This window comes from Grampus griseus (genome assembly GCF_964374135.1).
Source record: "Grampus griseus genome assembly, chromosome: 1".
In the NCBI taxonomy this organism is placed as follows: domain Eukaryota; kingdom Metazoa; phylum Chordata; class Mammalia; order Artiodactyla; family Delphinidae; genus Grampus; species Grampus griseus.
The window spans coordinates 159,228,004-159,255,441 of NC_139017.1; the positions used below are offsets into that span (position 1 = coordinate 159,228,004).

Here is a 27,438-nt window from a genome sequence, read left to right on the forward strand (position 1 = left end):
AAACTGCTTAAACCCCAGGACTGGCAAGTGGTAGGTACCGACGGTGTAAGGGAAGCCCCTCCTGGGAGTGGCAGGGGCCTGCTGCCGTGCTCTGAGGAAAGCTGGGGCCCTTCCCAGCTGCCCCGCCCCAGTTGTGACGCCCTTACCCCTGCCTGTCTGAGGGGCAGGAAGGAAGTGAGGAGGGCGCCCGCAGCTTTCCCTTTTCTGCCCTGTTTCAGGCTCCTGGCTCCTTCTCTGCTCCAGGCTCCTGGCTCCTTCCCTGTCAGTGCCTCGGAGGAGGGGAGGCAACACCATGGCCCCCCGTGCGGCCGCCATCCGCCAAACCTGCTGCTGCTTTAACGTTCGCATCGCCACCACTGCCCTGGCCGTCTACCATGTGGTGAGTGTGCAGGCGGCCCGGGACACTGTGTGCGTGTGTGTGTGTGAGGGCGGCCCCGATCTATGGAGACCCCTCGAACGGGAGGACCGTTGCTCACCACCTCCTCTTGGAACCCTGGACAAGTCCCTGCCCTGCTCCGGGCCTTGGGCTCCTTCTCTGTCCAAAGCGGGGGAGGGGACCCTGCAGCAGTGGCAGGAGTGGGAGGCGGGGTCCTTGTTCTAAGCAAACGTACCTCACATTCTCTCTGAGGCTCAGTTTCTGCCTCTGTGAAATGGGACCTTTAGCAGCCACAAGTTCATCCGGGTACAAACGGAGCAGCAGATGTGAAAGTGCTTTGGAAGCCAGGAATCTTGAGAGACATGTGAGCTGGGATCATTGTCAGGAAATGGGGTCAGGTCACAGGCATGGGGCCTGGGCCACTGGAGGGGATGAGAAGTGCGAACCTCCCCTTTGTGCTTCCAGAGGCGAGGGAGGGGGCTGTATCCTCTTAGCTTACATACGAGCAGGGTGCCTGGCCTGGCCTGAGCGCCTGTGGGCCCAGCCGAGGAGGAACGGGCCCAGAGGTTCCCCTTTGGAGGCTGGTGTGCACAGCCGGGTACGGAGTCTTGTCTCTTATTAACTCAGAGTGACTCTGCGTGAGTCACAGCCCCTGGGGCCAGAGGCTCCCCCTCTGTCTTGGTGGCTGGAGGTTGGGGTCTCTGTTCTGCCCCGTCCAGAACTATCCCCCCAGCCCACAGCTCCAAGCCACACTCAGCTCCCCCAGACCCGGGGGCCTTCCTCCCAGGGTGACTCAGGGCCTGTGGTTAACAGTTCTTTTATGAGCCTGGAAGGTCTTCCTCAAAATTAGCCTAAATCTGGCACACTGTGGTGGGCCGCTGGAAACTGCTCAGACCTGGCTGCATCTGCTTCCTGCCGCACGCAGAGCAGGCAGGGCTGCTGGCAAGAGCCCAGCCTTCGGAGGGCTGGTGCTCTTCAGTGTTTGGTGCACAGCCTCTGGATCCAGACTCCTGTGTGCAAATCCTGGCCTCATCACTTCCTAGCTGTGCAGCCTCAGGCCACTTCCTTAACCTCTCTGAATGTCCGTTTCCTCGTCTAAAAAATGGACATGAGAATAATAATACTTCTCTGTTAGGGTTGTTCTCAGGATCAAGGGAGTAAATATCTACAAGGCACAGAGCAGTGCTTGACAGGTGTTTGACTGCTTTATTATTAGCAGTGCCTCAGACACGGAGCCTGCTGCCAGCACACCTGTAAGTCAAGCAGTCAGACCCCAGAACACTGATTTTGGGCGGGGCCCAGAGGTTGCTCTGCCTAGCTTCTCCAACGCAAGAGTGCTCCTGAGAGGAGTGAATGGCTCTTGACTGTCCCCAGACCAAGTCCTTAGGGCCTCTTCAAGCTCTCAGATTGTGCAACATTCTTGGAAACACAGTGTAGTAAGCAGGGGTGTCGCCGTGGGAAGCAGGCCCCTGGGTCCCTACCCCTGCTCTGCCACTAACTGGCTATGTGACCTTGGACAAGCTGCTCCCTTGGGCCTCAGTTTTTCCTTTATAAGATGATGGACAAGAGGGTATGGACCAGCTCAGAGGTCTCAAACTCCAATGCCTCCAGGGGCCAGGCAGCTCCTGTAAGTGAGCGTAGTGGGGCAGATGGACCTTGCAGTGACCTGGGGAGCCTGTTCTGGGTCTATTCTGGCGGCCACTTTCTGTTTCCGCTGATTGTTGCCATGGAGGAATGTGGGCCCCAGCAGCCGCTCTTTTGACATTTGGAGAAACAGGAAACAGAGGCTTTTATGTCACAATTTCTGCTGTTTCCATGTTGATGACTGGTTTGAGGTAAAAAAGAAATCCCTGTGCAGACCAAGTCAAATCCATTTGCAGGCTGCTGGGTCTGACTTGCAAACCCTGGGTTTTGTAACCCTTGCGGTTTCTTTTTGATCATGCCGTCCGAGGTCCTCACCTGTACACAGTTAAGTGACATCAGTTCCTGCCCAAAGAGCTGGAGAATGTGTGGGCAAGTGATCAAGGAAGGCTTCTTGGAGGAGGTGTCACTGGCAGAGGTGTAGAGTTTGGTTGTGGGGAGTATGGATGGGGAAGGGATAGGTGTGCAGAGGTGTGGAGGCTGAGGACAGTGGCTTGTGCAGGGGACCCTACATAGACTAACCCGGGGGCTTTAGGTTGGGCAGCGAGAGGTGGGAGGGATTTGGAGGGACAGGCTGGAGGCTGGGCCTTCACTATAGGGCACTATTGATATTTGGGACTGGAGAATTCTTTGTTGTGGGGACTGAACAGTACATTGTAAGATGTTTAGCGGCATCCCTGGCCTTTATCTACAAGATGCCAGTAGCACACCGCCAGCTGTGATAACCCCAAATATCTACAGATATTGCAAATGTCTCCTGGGGCTGAAATCACTCCCAGTTGAGAACCACTGTCTTTAATGTGGGTCATGGGGAGCCATGGGATGTTCTAGACCCGAAGGCAGGAGAACAGAAGAAAAGTCTGGAAGCTGTACAACTGGCCCCGGGAGGTCTTCTCTGGGCTGGGGTCCTTGAGTGATTCCAGTGGAGGGTCATCCTCCTGCTTCCTCTGTAAGAGGCCTCTGCTCCTTCCCAGAAAGGGCAGGGCCTGGGGGCTTTCTCTGTGGCCTGGCAGTTGGGCGGCAGGTGTGCTGTCAGGGCCTCGAACATCTGGATGGAAAAAGAGAAGCTGCCATCCAGATGTGTTGATCACCCAGATTGGTCGTCGTCTGGAGCCAGTCGTGGGCGACGGCCCTGCACACGGAGAGCTATTCGTGGACCGGACCCCTCTGGGGAGGGTTAAATCGGGCTCTTGGCATCCTGAGACAATGCCCCACTTTACTGAGTCATCGGGCCGTTATTACTGGAGGACCTCCGTGTCCAATGGCTGGAGGACCTTCCTCAGCATTTCACTGGGTTTGTGTAGAGGATTCCCTGGTTCATGAACATTTTCTGACTCCAACTTGCACACACAGAGGAGTCAGAGAACTTTTGTAAATTGGCCTCTTTGGTTCTGGTTTGCCTGGCGAGCCAAAGCATGTCTGTCCCAAGTTAATGGCGGGAGATAGGGACCCAGAAGACCTTTTTGCCTAGAAATATCTCCCTCCCTAACCTCTCCTGTCCAAGGCACCTGGAATTCCATTAGAAATGTGTTGTCTGATCAAAAGCTTAAAGCTGTGGCGATTTCAACCCTGTAGCAACAGGATACACCAAAACAGGGCCGGGAGGAAATGAGACTGATGCTGGCCATGGCTTGTCTCTGGGTTATAGATTGTGAAAGCTCTCATTTTTTGCTACTTTTCTGTATTCTCTGTATTTGGTACAATGAACATGTATTACGTTTTAAAATAAACGTTTTATTTTAGAACAGTTTTGGATTTACAGAAAAATTGTATAGCACAGAGTTCCTGTATACCCCACGTCTGGGCTCCATGACTGTTAGCATCTTATATTAATATGGTACATTTGTCACAACTGATGAGTCAATATTGATATACTATTATTAACTACCGTCCATACTTCATTCCGATTTCTTCAGCTTTTCTCTAACGTCCTTTTTCTCTTCCAGGACCCCATGTTATATATAGTCATGACATCTCCTTAGATTTCTCTTGGCTGTGAGAGTTTTCAGATTTTCCTTGTTTTTGAAGACCTTGACAGTTTTGAAGAGTACTAGTCACGTATTCTGTCAAATATTCATCAAATGGGACTTGCCTGCTTTTCTCATGGTTAGACTTGGGCAATGTGTTTGGGGAGGATGACCACAGAGGTAAAGTGCCCTTCTCCGCACTTCATATCAAGGGGGTGTACTTCCGCGTGTCTTATCACTTGATGTTGACCTTGATCACCTGGCTGAGGTCGCGTTTGTCAGGTTTCTCTACTGTGAAGTGACTTGCTCTACCGGTGCTCTGGGGTCTGACCACTTGACTTACAGTTGTGCTGACAACAGGCTCCGTGTCTGAGGCACCGCTAATAATAGAGCACTTAACCTCCATTATTTTAAGGAGCCTCCAGTGAAGGCAGATTTGTTCTCAAACGTGTCTTTCTTTTTGGTGCCCAGCCCCAGGCCAGCACATGGGCCTGACTCACTCCTGGCCTCTGCCCTCTAGGGATTCCAACCCGCCACGGAAAAACTGTGATAATGGCGTTGATGGATGACAGTGCTGGCTCTTATGGGGGCACAGACGAGAGGCCTTAGCCCAGCCCTGGGGTGGACGCTGGGGATTCAGCGAGGGCTTTTGGGAGGAGGCCGGAGTGATAAGGATGAGTGGGACTTTGCTTGGGAATGTTGGGGGGAAAAGGGCATATGCTTGTGGAGGGAGCAGAGAGCAAAGGCGGGGAGGTAGGAAAGGTCAGGTGATGCTCTGGAAGCACGGAGAAGCTCATAGAGCTGGGGTCAAGGGCAGGATGGTCGTGAGGTGTGGTGGGGGAGGCTACAGAGGCCAGCAGGGTTAAGACTGGACCAAATGCCTGACTTCTTTCAGGCTTCATGGTAGAAGGATGGATCTCTGTTTGACCCAGTTCTCTCATTTAACAGATGAGTGAACAGAGGCCCAGGAGGGTCCCTGACTTGCTGCAGGTCACACAGGGAGGTGGGGGAAGGTCTTGCTCCAGGCCCCAGCTACCAGCACCCTGGTGTGTGGGATGAGCCAGCAAGTGAACAAATGAATTCTTTACCTGGCCCACGGCCCAGGGGTGGTCTGTCTCTCTGAGAGACCCTTCCGTCACCCAGTCTTCATTTCTTCTTTATGGTCCAGCTCATGGGAAGTCTCCTCCTCCAGGAAGCCCTCCTGCTTGTCCTCCTCAGAATTCCAGTGGCTCTTCTCTCTCTGCTCCACTTTGGGATGGAAAAGATCACAGACCTGTCTCTATTACTCACTCATGATGTGACTTTGAGCAGGCAGGTGCCTTTGCTGTCTGAGCCTCAATTTTCTCTTCTGTTAAATGGGGCCAGTGGTCCCTGTCTCAGGGTGACTGTTTTGAGGTATTGAGCTGATGTGACCCCACTGGAGAGGAGGGCTGGCAGGCGAGTGCCCAGTGTGGGCTGTGGGACGTGACCAGAGGCCACTCCCCTTTCGAGAGCTCATCTGTTTGGGGCCTAAAAATAGGTCCCAACTGTTAGGTCGTCTGTTAGAACCTCTGCCTTCACGCCTGATGCTCCCATGTGGGGTAGAGTGGGAGCCGTGGCCCCTCCCCAGTGCCCTGACCAAGGGGCCCTGGTGGGAACTCAGTTGTGCTCCCCATCTCTGGGGTGTGCACTCTGCCTTCTAGCTTATAAAATGTTGGAGCCATCGAGAGGACCACTGGACCCCCTGGGCCAAAGCAGGGTGACACGCAGGGCCTTCTGGGGGCAAAGTTGGTCTCTTCCTGCACCAGGCCTGGTGGGCTGAGTGATGGTGACCAGTCATCTGTGTGAGGTGGGCCAGGACAGGCCAGACCCCAGGCTGGGCCTTATCCCCTCCCCACTTCCTGGTTCTCAGGCCCAAGGGAAGGGAAGGGAAGGGAAATAAGGGGCTTCTGGGAATGGGGGGTAGGGAATGGTGGTTCCAGACATCGGGCATCACCTTGGTCAGAGGGACCCACTGCTGTCAGAGGGCCATAGCTGGGAGAGGCACCAACCTGGGGGAGGGTCCAGGGGCTGGTGCAGGGGCTGGGGCCCCACTCAGACCCGGCCCCGTGGCTGGAAGGCAGAGCCTGGGTGGGCCGAGGTTCTTGGTCACCACCCTAGTCCAGAGCCTCCCAGGAAGTGAGGCTTTTATTTTGAGCCCAGGGCAGTGGCCTGGAACCAGGGCTTCGCTCTGAGCTCACTATGAGGCCTGCATTGGTCTCCCAGGGGACCCACACCCCACCAGGGGAAGGGGAGGGTGCACAGAACCTCTAATGAGGCAGGAAGCTGAGCAGGGAGCTGTACAGAGTGAGGCGCCGGCTCCCGCCTTCCACCCCGCAGCCCTGCTGTAGGCCCGGCGTGTCCCTCCCCCTCCCCGAGCCTCAGTTTCCTCCCCTGTCAACTGGGGGCCAATAACTGTGACCTGCAAGGTCAGAGACTCAAAGGAAACCAGGTGGGAGACACACCTAGTGCCCAGCGAGTGCCTCACACATTGTAGCTACCCCTGGAGTCCCCATGTGACAGAAGAGGAAACCGAGGCTTGGACAGGCCAAGCGACTCTGCAGCCTGGGGTAGATAAAGAACAAGAGCCCGGGTGTCCTGCTCGGGGCCCAGGCTCCCCTGCTGCTGCTCCAGACCGCGGTGGGGGAGGGGCAGGCTTCTTGGCAGCAATGGGGTGAGGTTCAACCGTAATATCCGGGGGGCCTCGTTCTTAGAAACACGGAGCCCACATGCAAAGATGCAGTCTCAATGGCACCTGCAAAACAGGGGGAAAATGGGAATAATAATTGAAGTTGCCTCATAAGGCTGAGGTGAGGACGAATGAATGAGTGTGTGTCAGTGTTCAGGGGACCTGGCCTCTCCTAAATGCTCCAGTAATAGTAACATTTACTGTCACGTGGGGACCTTTGCCCTGAAGGTAAATAAGGAATTGATGTTTTATGGGGATTGTTTGGTGGGTGCAGGGTACTTCTCTAGATACTCAAGAAGTGGAGGAGGATGGGGGTGTGGACCAAGGCTGGAGGCTGACTCTGAGCTCCCAAATGGGTGCCTATAAAGGATGACCACTGCTCCCCCTACCAAGAATGACAGAAGCCACTGGGATTCACTGGGCCAGAAATTTTGCCCTTAGTGCCTGCTCCTTCAGGGGAAGGCTTGCCATCCTGTCTTCTTTCATGGGGGCAGGTCTGAAAGGTCAAAGGGCAGAGAGCAGAGGACAGGCCTTGCTGGGCTGTCACACGCAGGGCACAGGCAAGGGACAGGGCTCAGAGGATGACACGCTGGCTTTCCTGGACGTGGTGCCAGAGCGAGCTGCTCCCGTCCTGGCCCTTCCCACCCTGCAGGGTGATGAACCTTGGCACACGCCATCCGAACTGTGTTCTCTGGCAGCTCCCGGCCTTTGTACAAGCTGTCCCCTCTGCCCGGGGTGCTCCTTTTCCCACCCCTGCTGACCCCAAAGTCACATCCCTGTAAAACCACGTGTCCCCCTAGCATCTCCTGCATCCCTCCACTGGCCCAGCCACCCAGAAGCTGCCATTTCCTGGGGGCCTCCTCTGTACCTGGCACATGGTAAGCCCAAGTCACAGTTCCCCAAGAGAAGCTTCTTGCAGTTTCCTAAATGCGTCTCACTCTCTTTTGCTTTCGCCCCTGCTGTTCCCTCTGCCTGGAACACCCTTCCCACTGCCCTTTGGGAGAAATCTTCTTTTAAGACTCACTGCCTCTCAGAAGCCTTCCTGGAGCCCCAACTCCTGGACCCTGAGCTCCCAGCGTTTCCCTCCATCCCAGGGCAGCTCCCACCCCCACCTGCTGGGGTCCTGGGGGTCATGTGGTCCGCCCTGGAGGCCCGGAGGCTCACCCAGCCTGATCCATCTGTGTAATCCCCAGGGTCTGACCCGGTGGCAACCAATCTCGATTTTATTTTACTTTTGCAAACCTTTTATTGATGCATAATTTATATAAGTGCATATCTTGGTGACCTTTTTCAAAGTGAACAGCCAGGTAACCTCTACCCAGATTGAGAAATAGGATGGGACCAGCCCCCAAGGGCCCCTGGTGTCCCCACCTCATCACTACGTGGGCCCCACTGACTTCTTCCAACACACGTAGTTCTAGAAGTACCCAGGGATGAGATTACACAACATGGGCTCTTTCTTTCTCTCAACATTGCATTTGCGACCTTCCTCCGTGTGGCCGTGTGTATCCAGCTCATTTCCCCCTTGCTGTCTAGTATTTCACTGCATGAATATATCACAATGTATTTGGCCTGTTGTACTGGGGGAGGACATTGGGGTTGTTTCCAGGGTGGGCTATTACAACGGCCACGGGGACCTGTGGCTTGGAGTCCACACCAAATGCTTCTGCTGGTCACTCGATCTTTCTGAATCATCATCTTTGGTAGCAGACATATGTCACGTCATGTCCTCCTTCCTCACTACAGCTTTGCTAGTGGGTGGAGCCTTCTCTCTGTTCTACAGATGAGGAAACTGAGGCACAGAGGAGTAAAGGGGCCAGGCGGGGTTGTGGGGGGACAATTAACAGTAGGAGGGGGCGGGGATGGGAGGGTGGACAGCAGAGCCGCAGCCTCCAGAGGAGCCAGGCTCCCAGGGAGGTGAAGGCTGCCCGGCTGGGGCAACAGCTGAGCCTTGGCTTTGGCGGGGGGGGGGGGGGGGGGGGAGGAGGGGGGGCACATCGTGATGTTTATCTGGGCCAGCTGGGGAGGCGGCTGGGGAGATAGTGCTGCAGCGGCGGGGGAATGATCCCCACGCAGTCGCCCCCGATAAGCTGTGACAGGAAGTATGGGGTGGGGTTGGGGGAGGGGAGCTTCCTCTTGACGCTGACACATCTGGTTCTTTGCTCCCATCCTCTCGCCAGACAGCCCCAGGGGACCCCCAGGGAAAACAGGGTGGGTGGGTGAGGTAGAGGGGACTGAGCTTCAGGGTGGGGGCGATGCTGCTGCTGCTGAAGACGAAGAGGACGACAGTGATAATAATAACAGTCTGAGTGTCAGAGCCCCTGAGTTCTTAGGCCGCCAGAGCCGGAGGATGTAGGGTCAGGGTGGAGCAGCCCTGGAAGGGGAGAGGGGCAGGAAGGGCTGTGCACTTGGGACCGGTTTCCCATTGTGCAAACGGCGTTATCTCTGTTGGGAAGGGTTGAGGACAAGCCCAGGCCGGACTCCTTGTGCCGCTTCGGCCGCGGCACCCACAGTCCCTGTTCTCCTTGGACGTAAGTGGGTAAACAGTCCTGACCTCACAGACTTGTGAGGAGAAGTGGAGTTAACAGACAGGAAAGTGTCCACGCACTGGCTGGCACATAGTAAATGCTCACTGAGCATTGGGTGTCCCTGTAAATTTTATCGCCCGGAAGCTCAGAGGATGGGTTCCTGCCTGCCTGCTTATGAGAGGGTGAGTCTTAAGCCCCCCAGGAGGTCCGAGAGGGTGGGCCCATGTTCTCGGACCGGGAACTGGTGTTTGATCCCCAGAGCCAGGGGATCTGGTGTCACCACCATCAGAACATGCCCTCACCTCTGCCATCAACAGCAGCAGCACAGCATGGCCTGACTGTCATTGCAGTTAATTACCACTTCCCAGCAGCCCTGTGGTTACCTCTATCACCAGCACCCCTGCAGCATCCACCGCCACCTCTATTATCACTGCCCAGAGGGTCATAACTGTCACCGGCCTGCCAAATGCAGCCACGGGACGGCCAGTTCCGCCTCCCAGCATGTCACCATTGTCAGTCCCGCCTGACCCTCATCTCTCTTCCATTCAGCTGCGGCATCGCCATCGTTATGGCCACGGCCATGTTCAGTAGTGCTCTCATCCCTCCACCCTACCTGATTCTTCCTCTCCTCCTACAACTGCTGCCCCCTTCATTTCAGCTCAGGCTGCTGGTTGCTTCTCAGAGCCACCAGGAAAACAAGTAGAAATTCTCCTGGCCTCCCAGCCACTTCCTCCATTGCTCAGCTTAGGGAAGTTGTGTTTGTTACTGAGAAAGAAGAGTCGGGGAGGGGATGAAAATGAGAACTGAAACCAGGGAGAAGCCGAGGGAAGAGGTGAGAAAGGGGAATGGAGAGTGGAGGTGGCAGTGGGCGTGCTGAGCGTGGCCAGGACTGATTCGGTCATGCAGCCCGAGCCCTGGTGTGGTGTCAGGAGGACTGAGGCTGATTCTGACTCTGCAACACGCTTGCTGTGTGGCCTTGGGCTGGCTACTGCCTCTCTCTGGGCTTCACTTTCCCACAAGTGACATCCCCTCTTTCAGGCAAGAGGCCTTCCCTGCCTCTTCCCTGCCCCCGAGTTTCGCTGGGTCTGTACTGCTGGCTCTGGGCCTTTACACACGATGATCACTCTGGCTGGAATGCTTTTCTCTCCTCTCTGCCATGGTCAAGCTTTTCCTGTTTGTGAAACCCTCCCTGTGCCTTCCAAACAGCTGTCATCACTCCCTCATCAGGGGACTCTGAGTCCCCTGCATGTCCCATGTCGTGATTCTAAACACACTGGTCACCTGTTGGGTTCCCCTGGGGACTGTGACACTTGCAGGCCAGGGTCCGTGGTTTTCCCAGACAGGGCCTGGAGGCAGCATGTGCTCAGAGAGTGTTTACTGGATGAAGAAACGAGGGAGCAAGTGTGTGCCTGCCCAGCAGTGTGCACTGATGGAGCACTTGCTGTATGCCAGGGTTGGCGCGGGCGCGTCATTTGACCTGAGAGCAACCCTACGAGGCAGGTCCAGTTATTAGCCCCATTTCCCAGATGAGGAGACTGAGGATCATAGAGGTTAGTGGCTTGCTCAAGGCCACAGAGCTGGGGCTGGGGCCCTGGCCACTTGATTCCAGCACCTGGCTCTTAACCACGTGATCTCACCATGTGGAATTAAGGTACAGTGAGTGAGGAGATGCTATTATGGAGGAAAAGTTGGGCGAGTGAATGCCATCTGCCTGGGCACTGTGGGAGGAGAGAAGCCCCGTTCTTGTAGCAGGAGGGCATGAGTCATGGCCCAGGCAGGTCCTCAGAGATCAGGGAGAGGGCAGCTCTGTGTCCAGGTGGAAACCAGGGGCGTGAGGGGAAGGGGAGGGCCAGGTGGCCTGGGAAATCTTGACTCTTGGAGTTTCCTGGCCTCTCCCAGCTTATGCTACAGGTAAGCCAGGCACTTTCTGGAATTACAAACAGCTCTTGGTTGGGGACTTGGGTGGAGCAGTGAGGGCCTTCTGATGAGTGGGGTGCAGCTCTGGGGTGGGAGACCCTGGGCAGCCTAGGTGTGATGTGCTGCAGTTGGCAGGAGTTCAATCATTCCAGTGCGAATAGGGGTGACTCTCCACGTTGACTGGAGGAGGTAAACTGAGACCACGGAGGAGCCAGGACCTGGCCAGGGTTACACAGCCGTGAGGCAGTGGGAGCGGTCTCAAGTTCCAGCTGCTGTCCTCTGAGCTGCGGGTGTCCAAGGATGGGGGTCAGCTGCCAGATGGTTGGTGAGACCAGGGCTGGGCCCCAGAGCAACCACTCAGCCTTGAGTGGAGCCTGGACCCTGGGAACCCAGGCAACAGGGATCACATCCCAGCCTGGCCACGTGACACAGGGCGTGTGAATTTTCCTTGCTGAGCCTTTATTCCTCATCTATACCATGGGGAAAATGTTGCCTCTCTTGCAGGGTTTTGGGAGATGGTGGGGCAAGCCTGTGTGTACAGGTCCAAGCACACGGTAGGTGCACAAGAAATGTCAATTCCTCTCCACCCCATCTCCTAGGGAGCTGAGACGCCTATCTTTCTCCTGGATCAGGGACTGGTGTCTTCCATTGAAGGTTAGGGGCCAGCAGAAGGTCTGAGTCAGACTCTGAGGTTGCCCTGCTCTGTGACCTGGGGCTAGTTCTTGCCTTTGGTGAGACTCAGGGTTCTCGTCTGGCAAATGGGGACAGAATTATCTCCCTCTCTCTACAGGATGGTTGAGAAGGTGAAATGGAGTAAAGGATGAGGTTGGTTTTAAACACAGGTGGTTTTTACAAAAGTAGAAATGCTTCTGGTGTCTGCTGCTGCTTCTTGCACAAGCTGTGGGAGGTGGAGGAGACGGCAGAGGGAAGAGGAGGTGGGTGCCCTGCTGACTCTGCTGGGCACCCACATGGGAGTGGGCGAGGAGGGCAGGCCTCAGGCAGAGCTAGGAGGCTGGGAGATGCTGGGAGGACAGTGGAGGGGGGAACAGAATCAGATCCAGGGCCCACTGGCCTGGGTTTGAATCGCGGCCCTACAGATGATCAGCTGGGGGGCTTTGGACAAATTACTGGACTTTTCTGAGCCTCGTTTTCCTCATCTGTGATATGGGGGTGGGAGCATTAAGAACAGTCTCTTGGCTGGGTTTGGGAGGATCGCTGGGATGGTGTGGGTGGCAAAGCTGGCACGGAGTCGGGCTGTACAAATGTCCCTCCTCTTCCCTCCCCTTCCTGGGGTCCCAGGATATTCAGGAGGTGTGGTTGGAGAGGGGCAGCTGGGACGCTAATGGCAGGATTGCAGACATGGTGGCAGGGCTGTGGGAGATGTTGGGGCCAGAACTGAGGATCTGGGGAGTGGTTTGTGGGTTAGCACTGGTCTCCAAAGTGGGGTGATACCCAAGGTGACCACTGGGGCCTCAGAATGGCAATATTAGAATTTCTAAATTTGTCAATCATGTTCTTTGTTCATTTCTGGATTTTTTTGGTATGTGTGTTTTATGATGTTCATTATAAATCAAGACAGGAGCACATGCATATAATTTGGAAATCAAGAAATAGAGAGTAGTGTGTGCAAAAGGTTTTGTTGACATAGGCACATGATCAAAATATCTGAGCCCTCTGGGGTCGGGGCTAGCAGGGCTCTGAGGTGACTCGGGGAGTGGGGTGTGTGGGAAGGCATCAGGACAGCACTGGGACACTGGGACTCCGGTCTCCACTTTGTCCCCAACTTGCTGTGTGTCCTTGGGCGAGCCACCTAACCTCTCTGAGCTTAGAAAACAAGCAGAAGGAACTTATAAAATAAGTGGGCAGAGGCTCTTTCCAGTGATTGGACGTTGGGGTTGTCTGATTCTGAGCTTCTATCTAGATCTCAGACAATCCTGGACTCTTGGGACTTCAAAAGCCTTCTTGTGCCACGGCTGATGAATGCTAGCGCCCTTCTAAGCCCAGCTGTGGTGACTCATTTGTGCTCTGCTGGCACACCGCAGGAGCCCCAGAGCTCCCAGTCTTTCAGGGTGCCCTGTTCTGTCCTGGACTGAACCGTCATCTGCCTCCTTTTCTCTCTTCCTCATTACAGGGGAAACTGGGAGAAGAGGGGCTGGAGCTCCAGGCTTTAGGGGATGAGGAAGCCACATTTCTCTCTCCGAGCTGTTTCCTGTGGGTACCAGCCACAGCCCCCGCCATGTCTGCTTTCCGCTCTGAGCTGTTTTCCACTCTCCTGGTGAAACAAAGCCTTTCTGGTTCACCCCACACCACGTAGAGGGGGCAGCTAGAACAAGCTCACTGTCAGCCCCCTGGCACTCTCCTCACGGTACTGCTAGACTGCCCCACGTAAGCTCACACCAGCCAAAAGCAGATTATACTTGCTGAGCACCCGCTGCCAGCCTCCAAGCTCAGTGCTTCGCAAATACAATGCAATTTGTTCCTTATTAAATCCAGTGATTGCCAGTTTCCAGATGAGGGAATTCAGAGAGGTAAAGTGACTTGCCCAAGGTCACATAATGACCTGGATACAAATCCACCTCTGACTGGCTCTGGAGCCCAGTTCCTCATCAGTCTTCTCTGTTGTCCCTTTCTGTCCCCTGAACAAGATGTGATATGGTACGAAGACAAATCGAAACCTATGTCTGAGCTAAAAAAACCCACACAATCAGCTAGGGGGAAACAGATGGTGGGTGTCTATTTGCTTGTCAGCCGAGCGTCAGTTACTAGTGGAGGGCCGCCTAGAAAGCCAGTGTAAACTTAGGCCATATTAATAGAGGTAGGACATCCGCTACAAGGGAGGAGACATCTTGTTGGCAGAGTGGGCAGATGGCATCTGGAGAAGTGTGTGTGTATGGTGGGGGGAAAGCCTTGCTGTGAGAACATGGACACACAGAAGGTTGTGGGTTCCCCGTGGTTGGAAGCATTTAAGTAGAGGCTGCATGGCACAGTATTCTTGCATTAGAAGATGGAGGGCAGGGGTAAGGTGACCTCCAAGGTTCTTTCAATCTGCAGTTTTGTGGCTGGACTTCAGTTATTGACAGGGCCATGGCAACACTCATGCCCATTAGATTTGCCCCTTCTCTGTCATTCTTAGCAAGGTTCCCCTGAGGGGATAGGGTTTACTCGTTCATGCCTCCATCCCTCCATCCCTCCATCCCTCCATCCCTCCATCCCTCCATCCCTCCATGCCTCCATCCCTCCATCCCTCCATGCCTCCATCCCTCCATCCCTCCATCCCTCCATCCCTCCATCCCTCCATCCCTCCATCCCTCCATCCCTCCATGCCTCCATGCCTCCATCCCTCCATCCCTCCATCCCTCCATCCCTCCATCCCTCCATCCCTCCATCCCTCCATCCCCCCATGCCTCCATCCCTCCATCCCTCCATCCCTCCATCCCTCCATCCCTCCATCCCTCCATGCCTCCATGCCTCCATCCCTCCATCCCTCCATCCCTCCATCCCTCCATGCCTCCATCCCTCCATCCCTCCATGCCTCCATCCCTCCATCCCTCCATCCCTCCATCCCTCCATCCCTCCATGCCTCCATGCCTCCATCCCTCCATCCCTCCATCCCTCCATCCCTCCATCCCTCCATGCCTCCATGCCTCCATCCCTCCATCCCTCCATCCCTCCATCCCTCCATCCCTCCATCCCTCCATCCCTCCATGCCTCCATCCCTCCATCCCTCCATGCCTCCATCCCTCCATCCCTCCATCCCTCCATCCCTCCATCCCTCCATCCCTCCATGCCTCCATCCCTCCATCCCTCCATCCCTCCATCCCTCCATGCCTCCATGCCTCCATGCCTCCATCCCTCCATCCCTCCATCCCTCCATCCCTCCATCCCTCCATCCCTCCATCCCTCCATGCCTCCATCCCTCCATGCCTCCATCCCTCCATCCCTCCATCCCTCCATCCCTCCATCCCTCCATCCCTCCATCCCTCCATCCCTCCATGCCTCCATCCCTCCATCCCTCCATGCCTCCATGCCTCCATCCCTCCATCCCTCCATCCCTCCATCCCTCCATCCCTCCATGCCTCCATCCCTCCATGCCTCCATGCCTCCATCCCTCCATGCCTCCATGCCTCCATCCCTCCATCCCTCCATCCCTCCATCCCTCCATCCCTCCATCCCTCCATCCCTCCATCCCTCCATCCCTCCATGCCTCCATGCCTCCATCCCTCCATCCCTCCATCCCTCCACCCCTCCATCCCTCCATCCCTCCATCCCTCCATCCCTCCATCCCTCCATGCCTCCATCCCTCCATCCCTCCATCCCTCCATCCCTCCATCCCTCCATCCCTCCATGCCTCCATCCCTCCATCCCTCCATCCCTCCATCCCTCCATGCCTCCATGCCTCCATGCCTCCATCCCTCCATCCCTCCATCCCTCCATCCCTCCATCCCTCCATCCCTCCATCCCTCCATGCCTCCATCCCTCCATGCCTCCATCCCTCCATCCCTCCATCCCTCCATCCCTCCATCCCTCCATCCCTCCATCCCTCCATCCCTCCATGCCTCCATCCCTCCATCCCTCCATGCCTCCATGCCTCCATCCCTCCATCCCTCCATCCCTCCATCCCTCCATGCCTCCATCCCTCCATGCCTCCATGCCTCCATCCCTCCATGCCTCCATGCCTCCATCCCTCCATCCCTCCATCCCTCCATCCCTCCATCCCTCCATCCCTCCATCCCTCCATCCCTCCATCCCTCCATGCCTCCATGCCTCCATCCCTCCATCCCTCCATCCCTCCACCCCTCCATCCCTCCATCCCTCCATCCCTCCATCCCTCCATCCCTCCATGCCTCCATCCCTCCATCCCTCCATCCCTCCATCCCTCCATGCCTCCATGCCTCCATCCCTCCATGCCTCCATGCCTCCATCCCTCCATCCCTCCATCCCTCCATCCCTCCATGCCTCCATGCCTCCATCCCTCCATCCCTCCATCCCTCCACCCCTCCATCCCTCCATCCCTCCATCCCTCCATCCCTCCATCCCTCCATGCCTCCATCCCTCCATCCCTCCATCCCTCCACCCCTCCATCCCTCCATCCCTCCATCCCTCCACCCCTCCATCCCTCCATCCCTCCATGCCTCCATCCCTCCATGCCTCCATCCCTCCATCCCTCCATGCCTCCATGCCTCCATCCCTCCATCCCTCCATCCCTCCATCCCTCCATCCCTCCTTCTGTTCGTTCATCTACAGCAGCTAGAGCAGCGAACAAGAGAGACACAGTCCTTCCCTACCTAGAACCTGTAGTCTAGAGGGAATAATAACAATAATAATAGCACAGACTGAGCGCTTACTATTTGGCAGGTACTCTAAGTGAATTATCCCATCTGGCCCCACTACAACCTTATGAGACAGGTGTTATTATTATCTCCATTTTGCCTATGGGAATTGAGGGGCCATGGGGGCTGGGATTCACAGGTCAGATGCTCCCAGGCCTGTGTTGATGATCCCAAGAACTTGAAGTTCTGTGATGCTCAGATGCTGTGACTAAGATCCCATGATGCTCAGAGTTTGTCATTATAAAACAAGGTGCAGAGCAGGGGCCCAGTCACTGGTGAGAGCCCTCAGTCTCCCCCACTTCCTCAAGCCTGACCTTCAGAGGTCACCGTTATCACTTTATGGATAACTGGGTGTGGTTCTAAGTGCCCTCTTGGGATGTTCTCATTTACTCCTCCCATCTGCCTCCTTAGGAAGCTATCAGTATTATTCTCATTGTACAGATGGGGAAACTGAGGCACAGAGAGGTCAAGTAACTTGCCCAAGCTCACACAGCTAGGAAGAGGAAGAAGGAGGAACTACGAGCTTGAGCTGTCTACCTGTACAGGCCACACTTTACCTGGGGTGCCCCACTGACCCGCATTCCATCTCCTCCAGGACCCCTCCTCACAGGCCCTGACTGCACGCCTTCGGGGTGGGAGGGGTTGGTGGCGGAGCTGTGCAGGCCCCGGCTCACTGATGCTCTGTTCTGTCCCCAGATCATGAGCGTATTGCTGTTCATTGAGCACTCAGTGGAGGTGGCCCACGGCAAGGCCTCCTGCAAGTTCTCGAAGACAGGCTACCTCAGGATCGGTAGGTCCAGGGGAAGCCAAAGTGGGGTGGGGTAGCAGGGGGATGGGCACCGGCTAGGGGTGGAGTTGAGGCTCTGCCACTTGTCCTTTTTGACGTCTGCAAATGGAGAAATTCCACTTGTTCACACTGAAGTCTCCAGGTGTGAGAGCAGATAGGATGGCGCTTTGCAAACCAAATCAGCTTAGAACGGTGACAGCGGGACTCTCCTGCTCGATAGCAGCCCGTCACCCAGAATAAAATCGCAGCTCCTCGTGGGGGCTCCAGCCCCTGCTGCCCTCCCTGGCCACATTCCCACACCTCGTGGCTCCGTCCACGCTCCCCCTCACTCCCCGCGCTCCAGCTGCGCTGACCCCACCAAGCTGGGCCCTGTCTTGGGGTCCCTATCTGGACTCCTGGCCACTCGGCCCACAGGCCACCTCCTCAGAGGCCTTCCCCCACCTCATCCTGGTAAAGGCAGACCTCAGGCCCCCTTCCCACCCTGCACCCTGTGTTATACTGTCCTGTGTCACCTGAAATGTTCTGTGTGCCCCTCAAGACTGAGAACGGCAGGAGGGCAGGGCCTGGGCTTTCTGGTTCACGGGCATAGTGCCCACACCAGTGGTTCCCAAAGTGTGGTCCTTGGAACCCCAGGTGTGGGTTCCTGGGGGCACTTCCGGGCCCCTCACCGCTCTCTTCGCCTTTCAGCGGAACTGATCTCCAGCTTCCTGCTCATCACCATGCTTTTCATCATCAGCCTGAGCCTGCTGGTGGGCGTGGTCAAGGTGAGTGCCGGTCGGGGAGGGGAAGGGGAGCCAGGATCTGCGGGCTGGCAAGGAGGCCCAGCTGCCCTCCCGGGTCCCTCCTATTCATACCCACTATGTGGACAGCACTGGATGCTGGGAGGTGGGAGGTGGGTATTTGGAGGAGATCCGATCTGCACCCTAGAAATCTTCACACTTACTTTTTGGAAACCCCCTTTTTCACACCAGATCCGTCAGGTTGGAGGCCTCGGTTCCCTGTGAAAATACACCCTCCATGCACGGGGGTGTGCACAGCCGGCTGCGGCCACTGCCGATCATTGACACTTCGGCTGAACTAGCTGGCAACCCACATCCTTTTGAACTGCAAATGGTGGCAGGGAATTTGGTAGAGAAGAAAAGAAGGGTCATTTTGAGGCCTAGGTAGAGGGGAGAAAGCAGTGGGTTTTGAGATCAGTGAGAGGAGCAGAGGGGAGGGTGTAAATGCGTCCAGCTCAGTGCCATCCAGCTGGCGATTGAGAGGGAGAGGCGGGCTGTGACTCAGCCTCCTGCAGAAAGGAACCCGTCTGTCCCTTGGCCCCCAGCAGGGCAGGAAGCTAGGGCCCCGCCACATAGCCATGAGAGCAGACCTCGGAAAGAGAATACTTCCTGGACAGACAGTGGTGGACTGGCACTCCCAGGGCCAGCAGGATGGGGTGGAGGTTTGGTGCTAGTTTGGAATGTCTCCACCTTGCCTGAAATGCCATTGTTCACTCCCTAGCTAACGCTGCTCTCTCGGGAGCCCTACACCGCAGGGAGTGATTTCACCTTGGTTCCCGGTGGTCCACGCAGAAACACAAATGGTCCAGCTAGGAAAATGGGTCAGGTCATCCTTGAAGCCTCTGAGCTTCAGTCTGGGCTGTTTCGGCTGCCTCCTGAGTGATTTTAGACAACCACGTGAGAAACCACGAAACCACCTTTTCTGTGATTTTTGTCCCCAGCTGTGGGTTCCTACCCATTTATACTGGTCATAGTGGTCACTTGCTTTCAGTTGAAGGAGAGGGATTTCAGCCTCAGCCTCCCAGGGTCCCTCACTATGACTGAACATCCCCGGGGGTGGCCCACACAGAGTCAAGACCCACTGTTAAAGCAGCACAAGTTTCTTCACCTCCGGGCCTTGGCTCAGGACAGCCCTTCTGCCACCAATACCCTCCCCTTCCCTCCTGCTTCTTTCCAGCTCTCGCCCTGGTGCCCCCACTTCCAGGAAGTCTTCTCTGATCCCTCCTCATTTGTCAAATGGACACAAAGTCTTTGGTCACTGGGTTCTTAAGAGCGAGTTGAGGCAGACCCTGGTCCTGGAGCCCCCAGGCGCTTATCTCTGTAGATGGGAACTATTCCCGGTTCCTCCTGGGACACCGAGACTGCTCACCCTCAGGACCTGGGCCTTACCTTCTCCCCGCGCCCAGAGCCTCACTCAGAGGAAGGCATGTGGATCGCCATGGGGTGACCTCGGCCAAGATCCACAGGTGATTCAGGAGAGCACCGAGTTCCCCGGGACGGAAGGGACCTGTGGGCCAGGGGGCCCGTGGAGCCATCAGGCTGCATGGAAGCGCCTTGTGCAAGGGACCCCTGACCATGCTGGGCCTGCCTTTCAGAACCGGGAGAAGTACCTGCTGCCCTTCCTGTCCCTGCAAATCATGGACTTCCTCCTGTGCCTGCTCACCCTGCTGGGCTCTTACATCGAGCTGCCCGCCTACCTCAAGTTTGTCTCCCGGAGCAGCAGCCGGGCGGTGAGTATGTCCCATGTCCCATAGCCGGCCAGCGGGGGAGGTGCAGGAGCCCAGGCCAGTGAGCGTGGGAGCCCCCAGGGTCCTTTCTAGTCGGTGAGCTTGAGCAAGTCCCTGAGCTCCTCCAAGTCACCCCACATTTCTTATTATTTTTTTTAAATTTATTTTTGGCTGCGTTGGGTCTTCGTTGCTGCGCGTGGGCTCTCTCTAGTTGCGGCGGGGGGTGGGGCGCTGCTCTTCATTGTGTTGGCGTGGGCTTCTCATTGTGGCGGCTTCTCTTGTTGCGGAGCATGGGCTCCAGGCATGCAGGCTCAGTAGTTGTGGCTCGTGGGCTCTAGAGCACAGGCTCAGTAGTTGTGGTGCACGGGTTTAGCTGCTCCGTGGCATGTGGGATCTTCCCGGCCCAGGGCTCGAACCCGTGTCCCCTGCATTGGCGGATGGGTTCTTAACCACTGCGCCACCAGGGAAGTCCCTCACCCCAGGTTTCTCCCTGTAAAATGTGTCTTGAGATCATGTCTCATCAATATGTCTTATGAGCAGTACATGAGGAAAGCGTGCACAGGGTGCTTAGCACGTGGTAAGAACGGAAAAAATGCCAACCACGTGTGAATTTACACCATAAGAACCGGGACATGCCCCGTTTCCCTCCCCAGCCCCTGTTTTGTCTCTCCTTTGTAACCACGTTGAAGAAAGGAAGGTAAGGATGGCGAGCATCCTTGGTGGGAATGCCTGCGACGCCTGGTGCCAATCACAGACGCAGTTCCCCAAAGTTGCTTTTCACACTTCCCCTGACTGTGGTCCTTGAGGAGGCTGAGAAGCTACATTATAAGGCCCTGGGCTGGGAGTCAGGAGACCCTGATCCTGGGTTTGCACCAGCCCATGGTGTGAACGTCTGAGAAATGGACCTCCATTTCTTTCTGGGTACCATGGACCAGGGAGTCGTCGATGTCTCTGGCTGACAGTCTCTCAAGCTGAGGGGCCACTGTGTGCCCCGTGGTACCCGGGCCGCTGGGTTGGGGCTGACTTGCTTGTCTGTCTTCTTCCTCCAAAGGGCCCCTCCAAGGTCCCACTGATGACCCTGCAGCTCTTGGATTTCTGCCTGAGCATCCTGACTCTCTGCAGCTCCTACATGGAAGTGCCCACCTATCTCAACTTCAAGTCCATGAACCACATGGTGAGTCTGGGCTGAGGGTCTGCTCCTATCACTGGCTCTGTGGCCTTGAGCAAGTTGCTCTCCCTCTCTGTGCCTCAGTGCTTAGGCTGGGTTCTCTAAAAGTGGAGCTTGGAGAGGGATTCTTGTGTGAGTGATTTCCTGAAGGAGAGCTCTCAGGAAGAAACTTGAAAGGAATGAGGGAAGCAAGTTAGACAAAAGGAAGAAGCCAGGCAGACATGTGGCTTTAGAAGTAGTGCTGCTGGATCCCAGAGGGTGCCCTGGAGTATGAACTGCAGCGCAGAAACGGTATTGGTGTTTTCATTGCTGTCTAACAAATGATCCCCAAACACAGTGATTTAAAACAATAAACAGTTGTTACCTCACATAGTTTCTGAGGATCAGGAATGTGGGAGTGGCTTAGTTGGGTTGTTCAGACTCAGGGTCTCTCTTGAGGTTGCACCTGAGATGAGGATGGGGCTGTGGACGCCAAGGGCTTGACTAGGTCTGAAGGATCCACTCCCAAGCTGGCTTACTGGCGTGGCTGTGGGATCTTTGGCTCGATTCCCCACCGTGTGCGCCTTTGATGAGGCTGATTGAGCATCTTCATGCTGCCGGTGTCCCCCCCCCCCCCCCCCCCGGTGAGTATCCGAGAGAGAGCCAGGAGGAAGCGGCCCTGTGGTCTTGGAGATCACACTCGCCTCTGCCACATCCTATTATTTGTGAGAAGTGAGTCTCTAGCTCTAGCCCACACTCGAGGGAAGGATGTCAGAGGATGTGTGCACGTGTTTGCAAATGCCACAGCAGTTGTCCCACCAGAGCAGGAACCTTCCATCAACAAGTCCTGCTTGTGAGGTGCCCCTGGGGGACGAGGCATACCTCCCAGGTATTTCAGGATTAGGTGGTTCCGTCAACCAAGACTATCCTCCAGAGAAGGACACGGGTGTGGCCCACCAGCTGGGGGATGGGGCAGCAGCCAGATAATGGTCACCTGGACAGGCATCAGCTGCATCTGTCTCCCTGAGTTTGCCCACCTGTCAGATGAAGCTGATGGTAGGTGGCCTCCTAGGGCCCTTGAAGGGTTGGGCCAGGATAATGGCGGTGCCACTGCACGTTCCTGTGTACGTGGAGAGCTGGCTTTTAGTCCTCGATGTGTGGGTACTGTTAGAGTTCCTTATGGCCAGAGACACTGACGTGGCCCCCACATCTGTTGCAGAATTACCTCCCCAGCCAGGAAGGTATGGCTCACAACCAGTTCATCAAGATGATGTTCATCTTCTCCATCGCCTTCATCACTGTCCTCATCCTGAAGGTGAGCGGCCCCTGCCCCACGGCTCAGGGAGGGGTGGAGAGGCTGAGCTGCCCCGGGCCCACCCATGCCAGACTGTTAGGAGGCAGGGAAGTGTGTCTTCCACCCCCGCCCCCCCTGCTTTTGGCTCCTAACTCTAGCCCTCCCCACACCAGCCCCTGTGCCCACACGTGGGATCCTCGGGGACGCCCCCTTTAGAGCAAGTGGATCTGTGAAGACCCACCTGTGTTCAAGGGTCGGGGACTTAATGTGTGACTCAGAGAGACCTGATCCAGGGGAAGGAGGAGCTATTTTGTCTGGAATTAGATTCAGGAAGTCCTGGGTCTGAATCCCAGCTCTCCCCTCACTAGCTGTGTGGTTGGTTTTCAAGTCACTTCTCTCTGGGTCTTGGGTCTCACCTGTGAAAGGGCCACCCTAAGTCTTGCTTTGCCCACGTTAACAAGCTTTACGTGATCCAGGCACCAAAATGTAGATGAGCCCTGAGGTCATATTACTAGAGGTTTGGTGATGAGAAGGGTGGAGGGGATTGGTTTTATTCTTCTCACGGGTAGTCAGGCCCAGAGGATAGAGTCCTGTTTCAGGTCCCAGTTCTTGGAGAAATGGTGACAGACAGGAGTGCACTAATAGCAGCACCACAGGACTTCCCTGGTGGCGCAGTGGTTAAGAATCCGCCTGCCAATGCAGGGGACACGGGTTCGATACCTGGTCCGGGAAGATCCCACATGCCGCGGAGCCCGTGTGCCACAACTAAGCCTGTGTGCCACAACTACTGAGCCTGCGCTCTAGAGCCCACGAGCCACAACTACTGAGCCCACGTGCCACAGCTACTGAAGCCCACGTGCCTAGAGCCTGTGCTCCGCAACAAGAGAAGCCACCACAATGAGAAGCCCGCGCACCGCAACGAAGAGTAGCCCCCTCTCGACGTAACTAGAGAAAAGCCCGTGTGCAGCAATGAAGACCCAACGCAGCCAAAAATAAATAAAAAAATTTATATTAAAAAAAAATAGCAGCACAACAGGAGGGTGAAGAGGCAAGAAAACGCTGCCGTCTTCGGGAGTCAAGGAAACCAGGGCAGTTCAGCTTGGGAAAGAAATGACTCAAGGGGGACCTGATCGCAGCCTCCAAGTACCCAAAGGACTCTCATGGGGATTCTAGAGGCCACAATGGGGCCCTGTGGCCGGAAGCCACAGGGAGGCTGATGTCGACTCAAGAAAAGGAAGGGCTTTTAAAAGTGTTCTTTTCTGATTGTGAAAGTAACATATGATCACTGTAGAAATTTAGAAACTACAGATGAGCAGAAAGAAGACGATCAGCCCACCAACCACCGCCACTCGGAGAGCAGCACCTCTGATATCTGGGTGCATTTCCGCCCCCTCTTTTTATGTGGGTGGTGTAGCCAGACATCACTGCCTCCTTACATCCCAGGCCCTGAGCAGTCTCTGCTCTCACCCGGTGCCAAACTGGAAACAACTTCGCTCCTTTTAACCTTTCCTCAAAGGACTGACCTAGCACAAGCGCATTAGTGCTGCACAGTGAGAACATTCCTGAAGGCTTGGGGGGACCAACGTGGAGGTTTACGTCATAGACTCTGCTAGAGAGAAACTGCCCAAACCCCACCACACACCTCCATCCCTCCCCACCCCTCTCCTGTTCTTTATCTTCATCCAGTGGGAGTTCTCTCTGTACCCCGACTCCCAACCCTGCCTCACTGGCTACCCTTCACATACTTGCTTTGCCCTGGCCCTTCGTACTTCATTCTTTCATAATTCATTTTATTTATTTCTGCTCCTTTTAAGTCCCCATCATGGGGCTCCATAAAACAAGGGACCTTCTAGATGCCAAGACCTGCTCTCCTTCCTTTGGGGGCAGAGAGAGACTTATTGGCTATTGTTCCTTGAACACACCCCTGGGGACTTCACTCCCCACCCTGGAACCCTTCTCCCCAATTCTTACATCAATTGCTAAGAGAAAGCCGTTGCTCACATTATCTGACAGATATATACATCCATACATATAATTTTTCTGCATTTATAAACGTGGGATACTACTGCATACACTGTTGGATAATCTGCTTTAAAAAAACAACATATTGGGCTTCCCTGGTGGTGCAGTGGTTGAGAGTCCGCCTGCCGATGCAGGGGACACGGGTTCGTGCCCCGGTCCGGGAAGATCCCACATGCTGCGGAGCGGCTGGGCCCGTGAGCCATGGCTGCTGAGCCTGCGCATCCGGAGCCTGTGCTCAGCAGCGGGAGAGGCCACAACAGTGAGAGGCCCGCGTACCGCAAAAACAACAACAACAACATATCGTAAGCAGTTTTGAAGACAACATTTCCCACTGTCAGCTCTGTCTCAGGATGGGCGGGGCCACCTCAGGAGATGGTAAGCTTCAGTCCTCAGGGGCGGAGAAGCAGAATCTGCAGGATTATTGCCGGGGAGGCTGGAGGGTGGTGCAGGGGCCTCTAAAAAGCTCCTTTCTGTGATGAGTCTGTGGGGCAGTGAAAAGGGAAACACCTGGAACACCTGAGACGGGCAGGTGAGGCCCCCTCCAACCAGAAGAGGGGTCTGACCTTTCAGGGTAAGCTGGGGGTCTCCAGGAAGCGCCCAGCATCTGTCCTGAGTCTGCTGGGGTGGTGAGAAGGAGGGTCACAAAGCAGAGCCTGACCTGGGTCTCTTTTCTAGGTCTACATGTTCAAGTGTGTGTGGAGATGTTACAGATTCATGAAGTACATGAACTCGGCCGAGGAGAGGAGCAGCTCCAAGATGCTGCAGAAGGTGAGCCTGCTGGGGGGGGTCAAGTCCTAGCTCTGCCACTCACTGTATCATTTAGGGCAGGTCTCTCTGCCTTGCTCGGCCTCAGTTTCTCCACTCGTAAGATGAGGGTTGGACCAGAAGAAATGGGAAGATCTCTTTCCACTCTGATTGTCTAGGATTCTATTCATTCATTCATGCGTTAAACATTTTATGCTTCTTACTCTTTCCTGGACTCATATCCAACCCTTTGGATGCAGAGAAAATTAAGATGCCACCCTGTCCTGGAGGAGAGTATAGTCCAGAGTGAATCTAGACACAGAGATCCAATTACAACTTGGTGTGAAGCACAGGGGCAATGGGAGCATGGAGGAGGCACCTGGTTTCACCTGGGGTGTCAGGGAAGGCTTCCTGCAGGAGGTGACACTTGATCAAGTCTTAGACTGTCAGCGGGTACAAGTTAGCTGGGAAAGGGGAAGGGGCCTTCCAGGCAGAGGGATTAAGTGCACTTAGAAGCAGCTGATTGGAAAAGTGATGGGAAAAGTGCAGCTGGTTTAAATTACTGGAGGCTCACTTTCCTCAACTGTAAAATGGGGATTGTATTAGTCAAGAACTTTTTGGGTTGCAAGTGTCAGAAACCCAACGCTCTCTCACTTATGTAAAAAATAAAATGAATTTATTAGCTTATAGAACTTGAAAGTCCAATGTAGGTCTGGCTCAGGCATGGCTGAAGCCTGATGTCCAGACATGATCTTATTTTCAGGATGAAAGGCAGCCCTTTCCTCATGGTAGCAAAATGGTTGCCCAAATCCCTAGGCTGTCATCCCACCCTCTCAGCAGCCCCAGCAGTAAGAAAGACATCCCAGAAGCATGTCTGATTGGTCCAGCTTGGGTTACAAGCCTATCGCCAAACCAGTGACGATTGCCGGGGGATGAGATTCTACTTTGAGCGACCACCCCATCAGACATGAGGTCTCATGTCCACTTCCCCAGATCAGAGGGCTGATCAATTCTTCTGAAAGCACATGGACTGAGGATGTTTCCCCAGGGAAAACAGTGTGTTGGTATCAAAACAAGGGGGCTTGATGCGGAACAGGCAGAGGCAAGTCTGTCCATTACAGGAACAGAAACCGTACCTGTCTTATGCATGCCATGCCTAGCACATAGTAAGTGCCCAAGGCATGCTAGTCATCATCATCATCAACATCATTTTGCCAGGGGTGGGGGTTGGAGCCCCTTAACCCCAGGTTGGGGTAGAGTCCCATCTGGTCAGTTCTCGGCCCTTATCTCTCTGTTTCTCTCAGGTGGTCCTGCCATCCTATGAGGAAGCTGTGTCTCTGCCATACAAGATTCCGGAGGGGGGCCCAGCACCACCCCCATACTCAGAGGCGTGACGTTCACCAGGCCCCAGCCCTGGTGCTGGGAGGGGCGGAGCTACCTCGCAATCCGCTTCTTTGCTTAGGTGGCCCCTGTGGCCTGGGTGAACCACCTGGCTGACTTCAGGACAATCCGCTTGTGTCCCGCTCGCTGGCCTGCTTTTCCTGCGGGGCCTGGGAGATGCTCACAACTGGGTCAACCCCTTTAGGCTGAATGATTGGGTCTCAAAAATTCAGTCCAACAGCACTCAGCTTCTTTTGATCAGCTCTGACGTTGGTTTAAACGATTGGTCTTTCTAAAGTCAGTGAGTTTGGTTAACTACCTCTCAACTTGACCAGTTTTACCAAGTGGCTGACAAATCAAAAACACACTTGTCATTTCAGTGAAAACAATGTGGTCAAACAAAAGAGTCCATTGTGTCAGTTTGTAAATAGTTGTCAATTCACAGAGCAATTTAGTCAAGTAATCATCAGTTAGTCCTCCCCACCAAATACATCCATCCATTTTCTTCCAATAGTTCCTTAAGCAATTATTAAGTCAGCCAACCCTCAGTTAATTTAGAATAGTGATAAAATCCAATAATAAAAAAATCAACTTAGCCCCCCAAACCATTTAATTCAATCTAGTCCAATAACCGGCTGCCCCCTGTGGTCAATTCAGTACTTGTGAGTCCTGACCCACAGCCCATCCGTTGCCAGATAGGTTGTAGGCCACCCAATTCTGCCCGACACTTGTGGTCGAGCAGAAATTCAGCGCTGAAATCAGGCAAACCCATTTGTTGGACTAAATCCACAGGTTAGTTCAGTCAAAACAGGCAAACCCTTTGTGGGCACAGTCCCCGCCCGGGGGGTTCGTGTTGGTGGGGCCATAGGGGAGGTTTTGGTCCCTGCACCCCCTCTTTTGCCTGCTTCCCTGGGGGTTGGGATTCCCGAGGTCGCTGACCCAAAGGCGGAGATAAGGCCACAGAGGCGGGTTCTCTGGGGTCTGCGAGGGGGGTGCAGAGGGCGAGGGCTGTGCAAGGGGCTCCCCACCGCACCCCTGTGTCATTGCTTTGTGTGACGGGGAAGAAGTTTCAATAAAGCAGCAACACGCTTC

At 55.1% G+C, this 27,438-nt stretch overlaps 1 protein-coding gene across 1 annotated transcript; it reads left to right on the forward strand.

Moving 5' to 3' along the window:
- Positions 1-223: 223 nt before the first annotated feature.
- On the forward strand, positions 224-27,438 carry LAPTM5 (lysosomal protein transmembrane 5). The gene is made up of 8 exons (XM_082652905.1): positions 224-379; positions 17,163-17,256; positions 17,941-18,017; positions 19,628-19,762; positions 20,811-20,933; positions 22,126-22,221; positions 24,898-24,990; positions 26,271-27,438. The coding sequence occupies exons 1-8, from the start codon at positions 293-295 to the stop codon at positions 26,358-26,360; spliced, it is 795 nt and encodes a 264-aa protein (XP_082509031.1). The 5' UTR covers positions 224-292; the 3' UTR covers positions 26,361-27,438.

Bases quoted from the DNA above. Each gene is read 5' to 3' on its own strand.
- LAPTM5 (XM_082652905.1), top strand. From the start codon at position 293: ATGGCCCCCCGTGCGGCCGCCATCCGCCAAACCTGCTGCTGCTTTAAC. The intron at 19,763-20,810 runs GTGAGTATGTCC...CTTCCTCCAAAG, and splicing joins CCCGGAGCAGCAGCCGGGCG to GGCCCCTCCAAGGTCCCACT. The intron at 22,222-24,897 runs GTGAGCGGCCCC...TCTCTTTTCTAG, and splicing joins TCACTGTCCTCATCCTGAAG to GTCTACATGTTCAAGTGTGT.